Source organism: Pteronotus mesoamericanus, unplaced genomic scaffold (assembly GCF_021234165.1).
Source record: "Pteronotus mesoamericanus isolate MK-2021 breed Mesoamerican mustached bat unplaced genomic scaffold, CSHL_Meso_final contig_41, whole genome shotgun sequence".
Taxonomy (NCBI): Eukaryota; Metazoa; Chordata; class Mammalia; order Chiroptera; family Mormoopidae; genus Pteronotus; species Pteronotus mesoamericanus.
This window is the reverse complement of record NW_026555152.1, coordinates 263,859-284,798: the sequence shown is the minus strand read 5'-3', so window position 1 is coordinate 284,798 and position 20,940 is coordinate 263,859. Positions and strand designations below refer to the sequence as shown.

At 40.2% G+C, this 20,940-nt stretch overlaps 1 protein-coding gene across 8 annotated transcripts in view; it reads left to right on the top strand.

The window, feature by feature from the left end:
• FRY (FRY microtubule binding protein) overlaps nt 1–20,940 on the top strand; it is a 557,210-nt gene that overhangs the window by 404,521 nt on the left and 131,749 nt on the right. For all 8 annotated transcript variants that reach the window (XM_054577105.1, XM_054577099.1, XM_054577100.1 and 5 more), the window contains 8 exons: nt 2,254–2,353; nt 2,638–2,809; nt 8,014–8,270; nt 8,736–8,882; nt 9,996–10,164; nt 11,486–11,576; nt 17,718–17,800; nt 20,597–20,747. In XM_054577105.1, the coding sequence (XP_054433080.1) occupies nt 2,254–2,353; nt 2,638–2,809; nt 8,014–8,270; nt 8,736–8,882; nt 9,996–10,164; nt 11,486–11,576; nt 17,718–17,800; nt 20,597–20,747 (1,170 nt within the window). The remainder of the gene's footprint in view (nt 1–2,253; nt 2,354–2,637; nt 2,810–8,013; nt 8,271–8,735; nt 8,883–9,995; nt 10,165–11,485; nt 11,577–17,717; nt 17,801–20,596; nt 20,748–20,940) is intronic.

Below are 20,940 nucleotides of genomic sequence, written 5' to 3'. Positions count from 1 at the left end.
GTAAAAAAAATGAAACTAGCAGAGGTTGGATTCCCCAGGAAACAGCCTCTGAGGTGAAGATTTGCATGTAGCAAATTAATTAGTGAATGCCCATGGGTCATTATCTGTGAAGTGAGGAAGTAGAACTGGGCAGAGGAATGAAAACTTCCACCAGTCTCATAGAGGCTGCTGCTGAGTAGTAGGCATGAGCTTGGCTTGGGTACATCTCTCTGGCTGAAGGCAATTCCCAGAGAGGGGTTCAACCAGCAGTATCAGCCTCCAACACTTCAGTGGGAGGATTGAGTGCCTGGTCCTAACAGGGGAATATAGTTGGCACACCATTGCATCCACTACAAGACGAGTTACCTATAGTCTGCCCACACTGTGGGATACTGCACAGCTCTTAAGGTGTCTGAAGTGGGCCTTATTGTTCAGTGTCAAACCTAATCTCCAAACATTCCATGTAGATAGTATCACATTTGTGTTTCAAATCCTATTTGTTGAGGATGGGGTACTTACATACACATCTTTGTATATAAACTTAGAAAATGGCTTGGACACACACGAAAATATTGGCAGTAGTTGCATGCAGGATCAGAAACAACAGTTGTGAGACAAGGAAATGGATGTGTCCACATTTTATTCTATACACCTACTGACAGCCCACACCGACTTATAGTCATGCAAGTGAGCCATCTTCAGTGGGGGTCCTCCAGCCTCATGTGTTTCAAGAAAAATGCATTTAATGTATTACTAGTATCATAATTAAATTTGAGTAATATTCAACACAAATCCTTTTTCATGTGTCTAAGCAGGTCTCAAGTTAATCTGTCATTAAACTTACTGTAAGATGGCCCTGTACACATAGTGTGATTGTGCCTTTCTACGAGGGTGAAAGTTCTAAAACAGAACTTCTTAGTGTGATTATATACAATCAATAAATGATCCTACAAGATAAACAATATGCTTTTCACTTCCAAGATACCTTCTGCTTTCTGAAGGTTGCCTCTAAACAAATATCAGTCTCCAGATATAGACCATTCACTAATTTATCTCACCAGGAGTTTTCCATCTGTGACCTCATTTCTACTATAGACTAAGAAAATGCATGCAGAAAAGAAAGACATCATCTTTAAAGAGTATCACACAGCAGGAAAAAAACTGGATTTGAGCTCCATATTCTACTTGATTATGCCACTAATTGCCACATACTCTATTGTCTGTGCCCCTCTTTTCCCCTGGCTCCCATCCCACACATATAATCAGTTACCAAATCCTGTTGACCTTTTTCTCCTTAGTGTTTTTCAGATCTATTCCCTTTTCTGTTTCTACTGTCCCTGCCCTAATTCAAGCCCTCATCACTTCTCATCTGGATTATTGTCACAGCTTCCAATATTGACCTCCATTCTCTACTCAGCAGTCAGAGTGGGTGTTCAAAACTTAATATCCTTTCCTCACCTCCACCCCCATGCAAATCCAATAGGATCTTTATACCTTTCAGGATGAAGTCCCTAGGCTGGTCATAATCCCAATGTACCTATGCCCTAGCCTCATTACCTACCTATTTTTTTCATTCAGAGATTCTTTCCTTTTTCACAAGGTATCTTGCTGTTTCATTCTTGTAATCTTTTAAAATGTTCTCTCTGCCCAGAGCACTCCCCTACTACCCTTCCATTGCCCAGCTGATGCCTCCTGGGGTTTGAGGCTCAGTTTACTCATCTGTCCCTTGGAAAAGCCTTTCCTGACCTACCTCTGATTTGGGTGTCCCTCACTGGAAGTTCACAGCCTGTCATCATAAATGTCATCTTAACTAGACTGTATAGTTTTGTTTCTCTAAGTATACTGGAAGCTGCTCTTAGGTGGAGGGACTGGCCTCACTAATTTAGTATAATAAATATTTCACAGGTGTTCCTAGTATGTGGTTGGTACTTAATAAATGTAGATAGACTGAATGAAAATATTGAGTCAGTGAACTATTGAGAAATTTAGACATATCATCTAAGTGCAGTCCTTTCTACTTGTATTTGTTTTTCATTAAAATCTATTTGTATTAAATAGATTCTTGTATTTGTTTCTCCTGGTATGACAATATTTGTTTTTAAACAAAAATGGAGCTATTTCCCTTTATCTGCTAATAAACAGCAAAAGAGTAAAGCAGAACCATGCCAGACAGGCATGAGGTGCCACTAGTAAGTGTGACTGAGACCAGTGGTAATGATTTATCTAGATTACTAGCCAGACAGTCTTATAAACTATCCTTTTTTTCCCCCTTAGGAACTATCCCTTCGACACAGTGACATTGCTAAACCTTGTTCTGTTCAAGGCCTCTGACACCAGCAGAGAAACCTATGAAATCTCCATGCAGCTCATGCAGGCACGTACCACTCACTGACACAAACATCCATCCATGGGCACAGAAAATAGAAATGGGGATGACCCCTGGATTGTTCTTTCTTGATATGCATTTGTTTATTTACACCTATCACTGTAAACAGAGGGATTAAATGATATCCTCCATTGAATACTACTGTACTTAATACTACTATATTGCATCATTACTAGATTCATTAGTTTATTTTGAACCTTTATTAAATAGAAATGCTTTTGACATAGCCAATGTTTATTGTATTGTTTTCTTACTTTCCTACCTCTTTATAGGTCCTTGAAACAAAGCTTTTTGTTTACTCAAAGAAAGTAGCTGAACAAAGACCTGGCAGTGTTCTCTGTGGAACCCACGGCCCACTGCCACCCCTCTACAGCATGTCACTAGCCCTTTTGTCATGTCAGCTGGCCAGGATGTATCCCGAGCTCACTCTCCCGCTCTTCTCAGGTACCAGACAATAGTCCATCATGACATATGTGATCATTTATGCTCTAATTAATCTTGCTTTTTAAATTCTCATGTCTATTTAGAGTCACAATTATGGGTGCTAAATTTGTAGATCAAAATTACTGTGGACTAAGTCCAGTTACATACAAAAGTAAATTTTAGAATATATTTAAATGTAAAAATATATGTTTACCTAAAACAGTATAAGTATAAATAAACATGAAACAAATGTGAAGATGCACTTGTTATAAATTAATCATAATGTTTCTACAAACATTATCTAGGTAAAATTTTCCAAAGAAATTAGTATGGGTAATACAACTTTTAATGCATATAATTTCTGCAAATTGTTTGCTGGTGGTGGCAGTGAAGGGGACTTTGTAGCTTGTATGTTGCTACGTATATAAATTGTCGAATTTTATATTTGGCACGTCTTTGCAAGTAATCTTTGTGACTAATTTTTATGAAAATTCAGTTTTAAGGAATTGCATTGGTCAATTAATGTCTTGCCTGAGCTCACATGGTACCTTGAGGGGAAGCTTACTGTAGTTCCTTGAATTCATCTCCTTTCCCATCTACATTTCCACTGCCTTAGTCCGGATCCTTGAGAGTCCCACCCCACCCACCTACCATGCAAAACCAAACATGTACAGCACTTCCTAACTCCATCTCTGCCCAGTTGTCCTAAAAATTGCTGATATGAGCTTCCATGTATTGAGTGGTTAGTATGTGCCAGAGTCTGTGCTAGGCACTTTATATACATTTCACTTCTCCTCATCTCTTAAGACTCATGTAGAGGTTAGAAGTGAGGCTGTGGAGTCAGGCAGCCTGGGTTAATCACTGGCCATGCCATGCACTAGCTGTTGGACCACAGGCAAGTCACAGAGCCTCTAAATTCCATCACCTTGTCTGCAACAAAAACTACCTCCTAAGATGTGAGGATTAAAATGAGATAATAAAAATCAAGTGATTAGCCCAGTCCTGTCATGGCGTTGTCACCATCACCACTACCATTGGAATCATTATTTCTATTTTACAGACGAGAAGCTAAGGCTTGGAGATGTTCACTAATATTTGCCCAAGACCATGTAGTGAGGAGGGATCCAAGTCAGAATTAAATCGAGATATCTTTCCCCAAAGCCAGTGCCATAAAATTGGAAGTCTTTCATCTTTAAGACACTTCCTCTTCCAAGCTTGCTTTATGCCTTTTACCCAAGAACCCTCTGCTCCCTTCTCACATAGCTTTTTACCAGCACCACCAGTCCCTTTTGTAAATCCCTGCTCTGCTGGAAAAGGCACTTCTCCTTTTCTCCCAACTCCCAGTCTTTCTTAAGTTCCATTTAAAACCTACTACACTAAGAAAGCTCTCCATCTCTCTGAGATAGAGTTGGCCACATCTTCGCATTGTGCCTCACAATGGGGAGATTCAAGAAAATCTTTTTTGATAAACTAATTCCTTTCTTGGAAAACTAAATTTTATTTTTATTTACTTTAACCAAGAGTTGAGTGCCACCTCTATGCCAGGCACTGTGCTGGGGTCCTCAGAAGACAGTGGTAAATAAAACAGTCTCTCCCATCAAAGGTTCATCGTGGTTTGGTAATAAAGTAAAATGTGCAATTGCATGGTTAGGATACAGTGTGGGAAATGCAATGAAAATAGCACATTCTGTTAGAAGATGAAGGACTGATCAATTACTAGGCCAGGAATATCAAGAAAGACTTCTCAGAGCAGGGGATACCTGAACTGCAGTTGAAAAGAAGCGGAGAAATTTGCAAAGCAGATAAGTAGTTGGCATTACAGTTGGCAAGTAAGTAGGCACTGCAGACCAAGGAAATAGCACATGCATTGGCTGACTGAGAGGTGTCAAATAGCAGGTTGTATTTGAAAGATTATGTAGTGGTCAATTTGGCTAACATAATATACAGAGGGACAGGGGAAAGACATGGACAAACGGAGAGGCAGGAGTCAAATGTTGGAAGGCCTTGTATTGCTCCCTAAGGAGTTTGGAGACCAGTGATCTCCATGTCCTCCTTGAAACCTCTCAGAGCCCTGTGAACAGGGAGGGCATCCAGGCAAGGTGTTTGGGTTTTGAAAGCCACTGATCAGATTCAAATGAGGAGTAAGGGACAGATCAGAATGCATTTGAGAGAGTCGGGCTGCAGTGTGAAAGGTGCATTAAGGTTTAGAGACAGGAGACCAGTTGAGAAATGATGACAGTCACCCAAGGATGAAGTTATGAAGGCCAGAACTAAGACAGCCCAGGGCAAGTGGAGAGGAGAGAGCAGAGTAAAGAGCTCCTGGGCAGAGTGCACGGAAGAGAGTGCCTGTGCTTAATCTGCAGGCCAAGGAAGGTAGCCCCATGCTTAGAGCCATTCAGGGAGAAGAGGAGGTTTAGTGCTAGGCAGGGAGCATAAGCTCAGGCCTCTGTATAGACAGAGCAAGGTAAAGGGGAGGTCGGCACTAGCAACTCGTGGAAGAATAGAAGGATTTAGAATCTAGGGGACAAATGAGATTGAGAGTGGAGAGAGTCCAGAGTGAGAGAAAGAACCTGGACACCCAACTTTCAAGCACTGGGCTGAGGAAGGGTGAGGGAGCAGATGGCGTGGAGGCACGTTCGTAGAGGACATCTAGACCCACCATCTAGGTGGGGTAATGGAAACCTTGGGAAAAAAGGATTCAGGAGAAGGGAAATGGAGTAGAAAGATCCTAGGAGATAAGGTCTAGAATTACCAGAATTTCCCTCTGGATTTCTCAATTCGTTGGTGACTGTCAGTAGTTTCCATGGAGACATAGTGGCAGAAGCCAGATCTCAGTCATTTGGCAAAAAAGAAGGAAAGGGAGGATGTGGCCACAGGGGCTACAGAGTCAGAGGATGAGTAAAGTTTGCTTTGGGCAAGTTTATTGGCTGAGAGGGAGAAGCTAGCGGAGGTGTGAGTCTGACAGTCATGAAGAGAGAACATAAATAGTACAGGAAGTTTTAACAAGAAAAGGAGCTCAGATGATAAGTTGCAAACAAGTTTTCTTCAAGAATTGACCTTTTGGCTATTTTGATTTGTGAGGATTAAGGTTTTTTTAAAATAATTGTAAGGAAAAAAAAGCGGTTATAATAGATCCCTAGGTCTTGTTTTTTACTGCCTTTACTATTAAAAACCCTGTGGTGAGATTTTTATTGCTTATAATTTCAAATTACTTAATTCCTTGTGAGTAGCCAGGCACGTTATTTGGGCCTTTCCTAAAGGAGCTGGAAAACGCATATAACACTCCACTGACATCGTCTCACATTTCATTTAACTTGTTTCTGGAGAGGTGAAATGGTGGGGGTTGGTGGTCATGTCTGTGGTATTCTTTTCCTCTTTTTCCTTCAGAAATGCTCTACAATCCAGGCCCTGATCAGGATGCCCAGGATACCTCAGACAGACACATCCACCCCCTCAGATCTTCTCTCTGACAGACAAGATGCAATAAACATCATTAGAAAGCAAATTATGTGATGTATTGGAAGGTGATTGTTGCTTCAAAAAGTCTATGGACTTTCATACTGCAATTAAAAGGTGACAGATATTCTTAATAGTGATTGTCCTTGTTATTCAAGGACAATCATTCCATAACCTTTTATTCCTTCCAAAGTCCAAATCCTTTCCAGTGAAATTTAAGCCATTCTTTTGCCATAAGAGTCCCCTGAATCTTGTAACCAGAAGTCCTTTTTCTCCATGGAACCCCCAAAGTACTCTGTGCCTCTGTGTGTCACTTGTCACCACAGAGTTATCCATCAACATAACTGGTGTCAGGGCTTCCTGCTCAGGGCTGGGGCCAAGGCTTCCATCTTTCTCTTGCCACACAGATTAGGGCTATGCTCCTAGAAAAGGCCTCGTATGCTGGAATGAATGACTGTCAGGATTTCACAAGGATCTTAACATGTGTCATAAAAGTCTGTAACACCAATCATCACATCTATGAAGTTTAGAAATTAGGTATTGAATACATTTTGATGTTTTGACCCATGTGAAAGCTAACAGCTTAACACTGTCTGATTCTTGTGGCACAGCATTAAACATGTATACTCTTATTCTTCAAAGTAAAAAGCTGTAATTGTGATTTTAGGAAAAGGGCCAAAACAGTTGCTACAGTGTCAGGGATCCATTGGGTTTTCTTGGTGTAATTCCTGATGACTGTGCTTTTCTATTGCTTAACGGCCACGAGCTCCCTAAATGAGACTCCTTCCCATGCTGGGTAGTAAGTGCCTCAGACCAGCTTTCTCATTTCCCTTAGTATGAAAGGGTTTCTTTTCTAGATGGTAGAAATGAGAGATTATGTAACAGCTTCCAGCACAAACATAAAGCTGTGCTTTTATTTCTATAGAAAGCTTGTTTTGGTTATGAAAATAAAATGCTGCTGGCTGTGAACTCATGCAAAAGTGCTATCAGAGAAAGTCATGATGAAGTGACTGGGCTGGCCACATAGTTTGCCCTTTGATTCATTTATGTCATGAATCAAAAAATTACAGCACTGAGCATGTACCTTCCACACAGTTGGCAGTTTTCAAGTGGACTCCACAAATAGGAGTCTGTGCACTGGGTTGGTTCTCTCTAGAGGCTCACATCCTACTTTGTAACAGCTAATAGTGCATGGAAGATGCTCTGGATGATTTTGGTGCTATGGAAAGACAGCCACTGTTCTAATTGTCTTAACCACTGTTTATTTAGAGCCTGAAAACGATAGACACCATGATGAACATATTTTATACATTATGATTCCATCTTTAACCCTCACAATAGCCGAGTGTGGTACCCTAGTGACCCTGTTTGACACATGAGGAGACTGAGGAACAGAGAGGTAACTAACCCAGAGTCCCATGTAGCTAGTGTGTGAAGGAACTATATCTAATCACATGTCCCTCTGATCCCAAGTCCCTTAGTCTGTCCACTCTAATGTGCCTCTTCTATCAGCAGCGGATTTGAACTCAGGAGGCCTCCCCCTCACTCCACTCTCCCAAGCTATGCTCTTCCCACATGCTCTCTCACTTTTTCCCACAGGGTACCAGATGTGAAGGGAAGGGCAAGAAGACAAGCCTCAGTTTTAAGATTTCAAAGCTACTGTGTATACAGACACTTTGTAAACTGAAGGCCCTGTGCTACCTGTCAGTGCTGTTAATGTTTATTTGGTGCCATAACACATGGCTCTCTATCACCACCCTTCTCTCTAGAGGTCAGCCAGCGGTTCCCCACTACGCACCCAAACGGGCGTCAGATCATGCTCACTTACCTGCTGCCCTGGCTGCGCAACATAGAGCTGGTGGACAGCAGGCTCCTCCTCCCAGGGTCAAGCCCCAGTAGCCCAGAGGATGACAGCAAGGACCAGGAAGGAGAAGCGACCACTTCTCACGGGCTGAAAGGGAATGGCTGGGGCTCCCCAGAAGCTACATCTCTGGTCCTGAATAACCTCATGTACATGACGGCCAAGGTACCGTGCCTCTGTAACATGGCTCCATCATCCCAGAAAATCTGGGTTCATCAAACCCAGTCTACAAACCCAGGCAGAGTGGCATTTATCATTAAACACCACATGAATAGGGCATGGGTGATGGCAATGGTTGCACAACATGACTGTACTTAATACCATCCAACTGTACTCTTAAAAAATGATTACGGTGGTAAACTTTGTTATATGTATTTTACCACAATTTTTAAATTATAATAAAAATAAGAAGCCTAACATTTTTAGTCACATGAGCAAGCAATGTGCATTACTAATTTGTGCATTCTAAATTGCTGAACATGGCATCTTCCTGGTGGATGGCCATGTTTCTTTCCCCTTGTTATGGTTCTCAGAGAGCCATGACTCTTAAAATGAATTATAATTGAACATTTCACATCCCTGCATTTTCCCATGTGTCTCTCAGGCCAGTGTTTCTTTTGCTTGTTGCAGTATGGGGATGAAGTTCCTGGACCAGAAATGGAAAATGCTTGGAATGCACTAGCCAACAATGAGAAGTGGAGTAACAACCTGAGGGTCACCCTGCAGTTCCTGATCAGCCTTTGTGGTGTCAGCAGTGACACACTTCTCCTGCCCTATGTAAGTGGTCCCTAGGCTCTCAGCAGGCATTATTCCGGCTGATGGCTCCGTCTCAAATACAAGTCAGAATGTGGTCCCTGCTCCAAGTAAAATAGAGAGGTCTAATGTTGTCAGTACATTCATCACCTGTGAGCTCCTCTACATGTTACACAGAAAGTCTCTTCTACCCCTGACAGACAAGGTGTAGGTCCTAGGGACACCTCTGTCACCGCCTTGCAAGCCTTTGAACACAGAAGCCTGTGACTTTAGGGGTAGATGTTTTTCTAGCAGTTGCTGAAAGCTGCTTTCTATAAACATTACACTCATTGTGTAGGAAAAACTAAGTAAAACATATTAATTCTAACAAAAATTTTCATATTTACACTTTGATGCTCTTAAAACAAAATAAAATGCAAGTTATTCAGGTTTTTCTCTTCAAATTTCATTGGTAGAAGAGTGAATCAAGCAGAGAAAAATACTTCTGAGATGCCCAATATTTCCTGTTTGTAGTCAAAAGTGATATGATAACCCAAAACAACAGCATTTTAAAGCTCTAATTTATTTGACATTTGTGTATCATTTTTTCCTGAGAGGCTGTAGGCCCACCTGGGGTTTTAAGCCACACTAGCCTCACTGCAGCTTGTGGTACCTTGGGTTTGACTATGAGGGCTCCAATAACACAGAGCTTTACTCCAGAGTCACTTTTAAAATGTAAAATCACCCAAACAGCTATTATTCATTTGTTTATAGGGAAGAAGAGAATAGCAGGGGACTGGATTCCTTTGCAAACAAAAATAGTTCATACCTTTCTCCCATGGTTTGTATAAATACAATCCTTTCTCAAGATAAGACCTTAGATGGCAAATTCATTATTTTTTGGTAGAATTCATGGTCCCCAAAAGTAACTTTTCATAAAAGGTAAGGCCTTTGACACGCACTCCCTAAACCGTCCATGTGTTGAAGGCAGATTTCCATCCAGACGCTAGGATCAGCCAGGAGCCGGAAGCTGAGCTACCAGGGTGAAAGCTTCTGGGATTGCCCTGCGTGGAAGCCAGTGGGGACTGTCTCCACTGCCCATGGCCAGCACTGTTGCAGAGGTTCTGTGAGATGCCCTGTGCTCTGTTTTCTTCTCAGATTAAGAAGGTGGTGATATACCTGTGCCGGAACAACACCATCCAAACCATGGAGGAGCTGCTCTTTGAGCTGCAGCAGACTGAGCCAGTGAACCCCGTGGTCCAGCACTGCGACAACCCGCCCTTTTACCGCTTTGCCGCCAGCAGCAGGGCTGCGGCAGCAACCTCTGGTAAGCCGGGCACACAGCCTGTCCTGGTCTGTGACACTCCTTTGTGGAGAGCACTGAAAGGATATGTGTGTGTGTGTTGTTACTTCTTATTCTGGCATATGTTTTTCATTTAAGAGGTGGCTTAAATTGCAACAGCATAGATGGACGTAGAAAGCATTATGCTGAGTGAAATAAGTCAGACAGAGACAAATATCACATGATCTTATTTGTATGTGAAATCTAAAAATAAAATAGACAAAACAAGCAAAACAGGACAAACTGATAGTTGCCAGAGGGGTGGGGGGCTAGGTAAAAAGGTGAAAGGGAAATAAGGAGTACAAATTGACAGTTTAAAATAGCCACAGGTATGTAAAGTACAGCATACAGAATACAGTCGATAATATTATAATATAACTATGTATGGTGTCAAGTGGATACTACTAGACTTATGTGGTGTTCACTCTGGAAGGCATATAAATGTCTATCATTATGCTGTATACCTGAAACTAACATAATATTGTATGCCAACTGTAATTGAATAATAACTTTTTAAAAAAGAGAGGTGGCTTAAGAATAGCTGAGACTCTTAAGGGTACTTTATAAGGATGACTATCAGTGGCCCAAGTGTTCACATGCCCAGAGCTGGGCCCCAGGCAGGACACTGCAGTCATTTAGGAGTCTCAGTTATGCACCTTCCTTCTTGTGTCTACAGGGTTCTCTTGGTGAATATTCTCAGGATTAACTAAAGTGCCACCAACAGTATTTTCACTTTCAATAAACTGGCCTTTCCGCATCATTTTGTAAAATGTTTACCATCCTCCTCAAATTCTCTGAAGCCAGCTTTGCTTTGGTTTATCTGATATCATGACTGCCTTAAAATCTCTCCCCGGTCCTAGTCTCTCGCACTCTCTGCTTGCCTCACGCTCTGCTGCCAGAGCAGCATTCCTGCAGACAAGCAGTAGCCTAGAGGGCAGAAGCTCTAGGAACTTGGACTTGCTTCACTAACATTAGCTCAATAACTCCTGGGCCCAGAAATGCTAAAGCAACTAACAGCAGGGATGCCACTGTAAATAAGCTCATTACCTGAGAAATGGTTTCAGGAAGGTTGTAATCTCAGTTTATAGGAGAGTTTGGGAATTAGGTTTGACCATAACAGATACCTGAGATTCTCCCATTTCCGTGGTGTGGGCTTGGAGTTTGTTTAGAATGTCTGAGATTGTGCAGAAAGTAGAAGGCCCCTTTCATGAGATTTCACAGGAAATCCTTTCCTAGAATACTTCAGACTTGAGCCTGACCCCTCTATAGGCATTTTTTTTCTAAGTGTCCTCCTTCTAACCCATAGGAACCACCTCCAGCAGCAACACCGTGGTTGCTGGCCAGGACAGTTTCCCAGACGCCGAGGAGGGCAAGATCTTGAAAGAGTCTGATGAGAGGTTGGTGCACAAATTGGCTAATAGCCAGTTTAACTTTCAGCAGTAATCTGCACAGAGGCAGCAATAAAAAATTGTAGGCTTCATAAATTTCACATGCACACATACATACAAATCCTTTTTTGTTCTTAGAAACACAGACTGACTTGCTAACTCTGCTCTGTTTATCCCCGAAGATAACAACTTCTTCCTGAGCACAGCCAGACAAGAGAAGGGTTAGAGGAATATTGTTCTGTTGGTTGACACCCACTCATCTTAAGGACGAGCAAATCCACCAGTTGTCCTGCTAGTGGGCAAAGAGCATCTGGAATCAGAGGGCATTTTCATGTGAAATTTTCAAATCTCAGTGTTGAATAATTTCTTAGGGTAGTTTTCTTGAACTGAATTCTATGAAACATCATCATTCTTATTTTACCAAGAACACTGTCTTTCCCTCTTCAAATAAGTCTCAATGCCCTTCCAATAGGCTCTTTGATGATAATATTTCTTTTGCCCACATCTCTGCCTTCAATTTCCTAGGATCTATTGGGAAGCAAATAAAATCTAGATCACCATTTCCTAGTTGATTGTGAAGAGCAGAGACACAACCAAAAGAGATCAACAGGACTCAAATTCAAAAATAAAATTTAGGATGATTCCATGATGTTTTCTAGTAAAAAGGAATGGGGAGCTGAGCATTTTCTACTGAAAAGGCATGGGGAGCCCGTTCAATTAAGAAATGAGTAACAAGGATAAGATACAAATTCATGTTGGAGAGAATGCAGTGGATTAAATAATGAAAATACCTCAGCCCAGAATCCCCTACAGACCTGATGGCTGTCCTCAGGTCGCATCCAGGGCACAGCACATGGCAGGGGCTGCAGATGGGAGACTCTCCGACATCAGGCTGCCTGCCCCTGGAGTTGTGAAGGCTCATTTTCTATTCCAACACGTGCACTGTTAGGTTGCTACTCTGCCTTTAAACAGAGGCTTATCAATATGAGCTTTCCTTCAGACCAAAAGCCCAGACTTAATAGATCATGAGTTATAGGACTTGTTTGTGGTGGGGAGCCTGGGACGGCCTCTGGATCTGAGGGCCCCTCTTCCTTGGGGGCCAGCTGAGGAGGGAGCAGGGCTCCGAATCCCACAGAGCCCATCCCAGAGTTATCACAGATGGGGGGAATAAACACGAGTCATCACAAACACTTCTCTGTTTACCAGGAGAGGGGGCATGGTTCTTCCCTCTAGTGGAGAAAGCCCTCTGAGCCCCTTTTTCCAAAAGCTTTTATTGAAAAAGTTATCAATGGGGCTAGGTAATATGAATGTGCAAGTGAGCTCATTACATCAGTATGTTAATGTTTACAGAGAATAGATGACATTTTGAAGAAAACAAATGGCAGGAACACACTGATTTACATGGGTCTGAGACGAGGCTATTAAACATGAAAGCATAAACCTGAGAGCACCAAAGGGTTTAGGGTCAGGGTCTGTGAATAATGTAAATTTCCTTCCCAGCATGAGCTGGCTATCATAGCTTTTGAGGGAGAAACAAATCATGCTTTAAAGAATTTACTTTTAGGCCTGATTTCCCCTGGGAACCACCAGAGCCAGTTTAGGGCTGTCTCCAGTATTGTTTCAAGCCTGAGCCAGGCAGAGGGAGGGGACCAAGAGACAAGGAGACCTCTTTCAGATAGAATGAGGACCCTGGCCATATTCAAGCCAAGCCAAGAGGTGCGGTCCTTTTTTGCCCTTTCTCTGTGTCCCCCAAGTTTTTGTCTTGCTGCCCATTTCAGCTGTGTCTGGCTTACGTTGTCCCTTCCATCGAGGGATCTTACCTGTCATTGACTACCAGCCATCTCGGGGCTAAGCAGGGTAATGTGAGGGAGGCAGGGGCTATACCCTGCCAGGGGGACAGGTTTCATTTCCTCAGTGGCCTGTTTCCCCAAGGCCTTCTTGATTAGTTTCAGCCTTGGGGCCCTCTCACCTGCTGGTGGGGCTAGAGTTCCTGAAACCATATAGGGCGTTTCCCAACACTTGTCCTTCATAGCTCTCCAAGAAAGCCCTTTATTTCTCAGAATTGAATAAAGTTTTTCATACTGACTATTCATGAGTGACCGTATAACATTAGTAATTAATTAGTAATTAACCTGTGATTTTTTTAATCTATATTGGCTAGCACCTTCTTTGGAAAACTACCTCATGGTAAAAACAAACAAACAGAAAGAAATATTATGTCTATAAAGATGTTTCTACATTCCAGTTGGAATAGGACATTCTTTATCATTTGTTGTCTAATCTGAATGGTTCATCTTAATTTTATTTGAGGTAGAAAGGTGCTACATTTTTACATATTAACATCTTACAATAGAGGCCCCTTTAGAACCAGAGATCTAAGTGTCCCACAAGGTCTTAGAAGTGGCCTTGAAGCTGAAGAACCAGTTCTCACTCTGTAAAATTGAGAACAGAGAGCATCCTTAAGAGATACTTTCTTGTTTAGCTCTTGACTTTCTCCTCTGTCACTTCACCTCTGTTGGCCATTGGAAAGTCTAGTGTAAGTATTTATCTATATTTTATACATATTCATACACATCTAATTTTTTCATGCTATCAATTTATCTAACTGTACATAAATTGATCATATTTATATACATGATCATATGTATGTGAATACTGAATCCCAAAGGATACCACTGTTCCATTGCCACTGTACTCCACCTCCCCTATTTCTGTAATGTAGTTGCTTATCTATGGCAGCAGACTGTGCCCTCAGCCTAAGATACCTTTCTCTCTTCAACCTAACAGCTTCTTTCCTTGTAGACCCTGACATGTTGGTTTAGAGTTACTTGCACACATGCTTATTTTGACCACTAGATTTTAATTAATGGAAAACAGAGACAATATATCTCTTACATATATTTCTGTCCTTAATGATTAGCCTACTGTGCTGCACATAGTAGGCATTTTTAAAATTTTCAATATGTGAATGAAAATTGAAGAAACATCACAGCCCCAGAAGTGGATAAGCTGTCTAAAACACCATCCAGCCCCCTTTCTTCCTCCCTCTTGCTAACCCTATTACAGAGAACAGTTCTTTATTTTGTTCTTTACAATCCTTGCAGACAAAGAGTCTGCAGAAATAAGAGTGACCAGAAACACTGACCTGGCTGCTATTACTTACTTGTCACCTAGGGATATTTGTCACCAGAATAAACTGTTGGTCTACAGGGGGCGCCATGGAGTTGTGCAAAGCGGCAGCTCTGACGCCATGTGCTTCATGACTGGATGTTATTCAGAACCATTTAATAGTGCCATACCTACTGACAAAAAATTCAGACAGTTTATAGTAAAAGAACCAGTAAAACAAGGGTAAAAGAATGAGAGCCAAATTAAGAGAATAAGATAGTTGTGTCAAAAGTTCTGACTAAGGAAAATTACTAAAAGTTAATATTAACCTGACCTTGCATTCCTCAATAGCCACAATGAAGGAAAAAAAATTATGGTGAATTTTATAACTTTCAGTACATTAAGGCAAACAAATGATTCATCAGAAACTACTAACAAAAAGTAACTCTAAACTCAAAGAAGAGTTTATCATGCAAATTTTAAAAATTAAACAACAAAGTGAACACATCTTTTTATTAAAATTGCAGTTCAAAGCAGTTTTTAAATATTCAGAAACAAACTCCGTGAGTATTTTCAATATACCAACCCTTAACAAAAGCCTATTTTATGAATTTGTAATTTCATGAAAGCATTTTTCATAGGGAACTTAAAGCAATAAACATCAGCTATGTAAGTTTCTAACAATCTGTGACCATAAAGGAATAGAGATCAGTAATCTACAGACAGTTGCCTAAGTATTAATCTGGATATATCATCCAGATAAAACTTGGGAAACATTTTTGTCCTTCTAGTTTTTCTCTTATCAGAACTATTTTTATGTTATATTTCTAATTGTATATTTTTAACATTAAAAGACTATTCATTCTACTTAAGCCTTGAAATTTCTCTAGGGCCCAGACCCAAAATTATCTTTTCCAACCCAGGGAAGCAAAGAGAAAGAACAGATTTGACTCCTGGGAGTCAGTTTTTATTTTCTCTTTGCCAAGCATGCACTTCACTGCACTGTGGTTTCCATCTTCTTGAGAACAAAAAGGGTTGTCTGGAAGTGGCTTGCTCCTCCCCTTCACCTTGTCCTCATAAATGCTACCTAGATTCATCTGTAAAAACAAAAGAGAATTATCATCCATGCTATAGGTCTTCCTGGGCCTCCAGAACATGACTATAAAACCACCATAGATGACAATACTTGTGCAGCTTGGAGCATCCTGTGCAAACCTCCAGGTGTAGAGTCTTTCATCGCCCTGATTCTGTTCCTTGCTGAATGATGCCTTGGCTCTCCATATTCTATTTATAACTTTGCCTTTATCAGAATAAATATAATTAAAGGACTTATTCAGAAGGTCCTATAAGTTGTCACATTTTTTATTTCCTAAGTGCCAGTCTGATTTAAATGATTACATGGCTTGATTTGTATGAAACTAAGCAGGTGTCCTTGAGTTTCTGTTTTATGGATTCACAAATAATAGCCCAAAGATAAGACAGTGAAGAATGCCTGAAATACAGAGTTACTGGGGAAAAGATTGCTGTGTCAGGAGAAAAAATAAAACTGCTACAAATATCTAAAAGGTGAATAAAACCAAAGTCACTATAGTCTTTGTAGTCATTATAAATCATGCATTTACGTATTTAGCAAATTCAATCACGGATGCTGTATTCTGAGGTTACACAATTGGGACAAGGTAGGCATCTTAGTGGCACATCCAGTACTTTTTCCTGCAACATCACTCTTTCTCCATACTGGTGAGGACAGCTAGAGCCCTGCATTTTCTAGAGTGAAATAGGGTGTTGATCTGCTGTCAATTAGGGAAGAACACCCAGTCAGTAATGTAGGAGCACACCCCTACTTTGGCTTGAATTTTCCAGGTATTAATAGATTGTCTTAGTTGTTCGCTTTGACTGCATACATATTAAGTACAATAGATAAAACCTGCTTTGTATCATTTTGTATAAAGTAAATATAGACTTAGTATTTCCCCTCAGTCATACCCTTGTCCTACCTGTAGTCCTCAGGTGATATTTACATGCGATTGATCTGAAAGTCTTTGGTGCCCTGAAAAGAGAAAGCATTGTAGAAATCCAAGGTAGAAATATAGTAATTAATACCTTAGAGCTTGATGGTGGCTTGCAGTGTTGGAAACATTCTCATATCATTTCATTTGATTTCTACAACCCCAACAAAATAAATGTTAAAGTATTATTGTTCCTTTTTGGCAGGTGTTGAAAAAGAGTTGCCAAGGAGGAAAAGGATTTGGCCAAGGTTACAGAACTAGGGAGAGTTCAGTCCTAAAACCCCGTGACTCGCCTTCTTGCATGGTACCAAAACCATCTCTGCTGGACACTGGACAAGCTGTTTACACTCACTTGGCCTTTTCCCTCATTCATAGAGTATATAGTGCTTCCCTCAGAGAGGAGTGAATGAGAGTAAATGAGCAATATGTGTGAAGTTAATATACTTGTCCCCTTTTTTGCGAGAGTATGGGGTGGCTACTTCTTAAGCCACAGAAAGAGCCCTTCTGGTTAATTTACAACCCAAGTAGTTACCTTTTCCTAAAAACCCTCCAATCATTTTAAGGGAAACTTTAAAGCCAGTATAGTCCAAGATGTGTTATGAACCACTTTTTCTATATTTCCTGTTCTGTCAACTTTCACTCTTCAATCATTCAGCCCTTATTTACTGACCACCCAGCATCTGCCAGGCCACCATGTGAATAAGGGATGTAAATTATTCAGTATCACCCCACTTTCTTTCCAAACAAACATTATAATTATCTAAGGAACTAATTCTCTAATTCAATTCAAATATTAGACTTAAAATGTTTATCTGTTCTAGGTTTGAATTAGTACTTAGAGTAAAAGTGACCACTGGCCCTCTCCAGGGAAAAAGAAATGTTTGGGATGCAATTTTTACAATATTCCTTTAGTAAAAGTATCATTGGAACTAGCTACCAAAAACTCAACCACTAAATAATAGTATGTGTCTATGAGAAACAGCACATGCACACACAGGTCAGTATTTCATGATGGCTGTTCTTGTATTTGAAGGTTTAGCAACATCATCAGAGCCCACACTCGCCTGGAGTCAAGATACAGCAATAGCTCTGGCGGGTCATATGATGAGGATAAAAGTAAGTACCACCAGACTGTGGGGTTTCAAGTTGAACTCAAGTGGTTGGAGAATGGAATATGAGTATTTTGATTATTTTTATTCTAATTACTAAAGAGGGACCAATAAATATTAAATAACCATTTATCCTACTATACAAATAAGCATAGAGTCAGCATCTGAAAAATAAGAAGAAGCCAAGGAGTGGACAAATCAAAATTATAAAATTTCAAACTGCTACCCAAGTCTGTATTTTTATATTCTTGACATTTTTCCCCCTTGGTGATGTGTTTGGGGAAAGGCTCTGAAGAAATTGTCCCATTAGAAAGCCGATGTTGCAGTTATCTTGTGAATCAGCTCACCCAGGAGAGGGTCTATTTTCACACTAAATCTTTCAAAAGCATAGCCTTTGTTGCCAAGTGAAGACCAGCCTAAAATGGGAGATATAATTGTCACAGAAATTTCTTTGTTTCTTGGAAGTTGACAAAAACCAAAAATCAATGCTTTCTTTGATTTTGTTGGAGACCTGGATAACATCTGTAGATATGGATCAGGTAAAGAGTGTTACTTGGTCACAAGTCACAGAAATTCTACAATCAAAGACATTTAGGTATGCTAAGAAAATCAGTAAAGTAACTGGTGGAATTTATTTATATATTTCAGTGAAAGTCATAAATATGATGATATTTCATATTTTAGATTCATTTTGTAAATCAGTGCCTAAGACCTTTGTAACTGTTGTTATAAATCACTTTGTTTTATGGGAAAATGTGCAGAGCAGGGTAAGAGCAAGTAGTCCTTATGACATCACAGTTCAGCTGCCCTTCTCTACCTCTTACTGCATAGATAGGAAATTCTCTGCCATTCAAAATACCAATGGGAGGATTGTCTAAACTCCATATATAATTATCAGACTCTAACTTAGGTAAAGTTACAGCTATGTCCCTTTAAAACTTTTTACTAGAACCATCAGTCTCAGATAAAGTACAATTATCTGTGTTTTCCCTTCTTCTATGCCCCATCAGAGTCTGTATCTGTACCATCCAAACACCAGACAGTCAGACCCAGGGAGCACAGGCCGTGAGATCCAGGGGGGACTGGTTTTACCAATGGGGAGAATAGCAACAAGAAATGGAGAGTTGTTGGTTCAAGAAAAGTCTGGTTACTATAAAATATTTTGTAACCCAAAATTTGAGTTCAGAAAAATCGAATCATGAAAACATTAAGCAGTCAAATACTCCCCCATTATGTGGCAAGCGCTGTGTAACAAAACATAACACACTCTGGCTGTCAGTTTTACATTACGAATATCACTGTCTTTGACCACCTGATTTCTTTAAAGTGTATCTCTTTGCTCTGGGTATAAGGCATAGAATTTGGTAAAAAATACTATAATAAATAGTGTTTTCATTTTATTTTCATCTGTGATGGTCATGGCTGCTTTTTTATTTCTCTTTGTGTTGCCAAAATTGAGCTGGAAAAAAATGGCTCTTTGAACATAGTTTTGATTGCTTTTTACAATTTTTAAAATTGGGCTCTTGGACATGAAATTGGAATTGTTAATTGCCTTCCAAAAATAAAGATTTAAAATAATATCTGGTCTCACTGAACTAATTAGATTAGCTCAATTGCACTTGAGTCAACTGGCTTATAGACTTTCATATACACACCAATTTCTTATTAGATTTTTACCTTCTTAACTTGGTTCAACTGATTAGGCTCAATACCCAGGATTCATACTATTGTACTACAGATTTGTTTTCACAGTAATAAATCTTCATTTTTTGCTGTTGTTGTTGTTTATGATTCCACTCAACAGAAAGCCTGCAGAAGTGATTGATTATTGGGATATTTGAAGATGACACAGTCAATGGTTTTTCTGAAAACTGTTCTACTCCATACTCAGATGTGCTTCATTGTCAAATGCATATTTAGATTAGGTTCTTGAAGTGTTGATCTGCCAGTTTAAAAAAAATGACTGAAAATGTTTTTAAAAGATAAAAGGATTGCTTTGGTCAATTATACCAAAATAAAGTAAAATAAAATAAAAAATAAGATCGCTCTGGCTGCTTTTTGGAACAAAGACAAAAAAGGCGGAGTAGCAGTGTAATCTGGGATATAGTAAGGAGGCTGTTCCCCAGCCCCGTGTGAAAGAGGTGGTGGCTTAGACTCGGGTGCTAGTGATGGAGATGATGGAAAGTGGTATTATTATGAATGCATTTTGAAGACATGAAGGCGGCAAGTCACTTAACCTCCGTTTCTTCTCTATAAAATAGGGATAATAAGACATACCTCTAATTGGGCTAGTAATATGGGAAATGAGTAGACCAGTCCCTGGCATAAAGTACTCTCTGTGCTAGTTCTGATGTCTCTGTTTTTATTGTTATTACTGTCATCATCATTATAATTCTGAGTTGGATGTGAGCTGTCAGAGGAATCAAAAAAGGCCTGAGGCTCCTGTCCTGAGCAAACTAGAAATATGAGATTGTGTTTTACTGAGATAGAGGAGATTAGAAAAAGAGCAAGTTTTCAGTTATTGGAATTCGTATGATTTAATGTTTTTCTTTTTGTGTATCTGTATTTTCTATCACTCTATAATGAATAACTGTAAATTAAGCATTGAAAAAATAAAAGGATGAAAGAAACGTCATCAAGTAATTCTAATCCATTTGATTATATAATTCATACTCACCAAATTGAATGATTAGAAAGTTATTTTTACTAGCATGAATTTGTAAGATTCTTTCTAAAAACACCAAGTAGGGAAAACAAAATTCTCTCCCTAAAAATAAAGCATGCTGTCTTTCTCACCCTACAGATGACCCAATATCTCCCTACACAGGCTGGCTGTTAACTATCACAGAGACCAAACAGCCGCAGCCGTTACCAATGCCTTCTACTGGTGGGTGCTGGGCCCCCCTGGTTGACTACCTCCCAGAGACCATCACCCCTCGGGGGCCACTCCACAGGTGAGCAGCCGGTACAGGTAGTGGGAAATGATGGCTTAGTTTTGGACTGACTTTTCTTCCTAGAAGAAGAGGGAAACCTATTCCAGTTCCCATCAAATGAAATAACCTTTGAAATCTGAGTAACTTGGGTGACTTGGATTGCCTCTCTCAGCATATTGACAGAGTTTGGTGAAATATTAACCAATGTGCAACA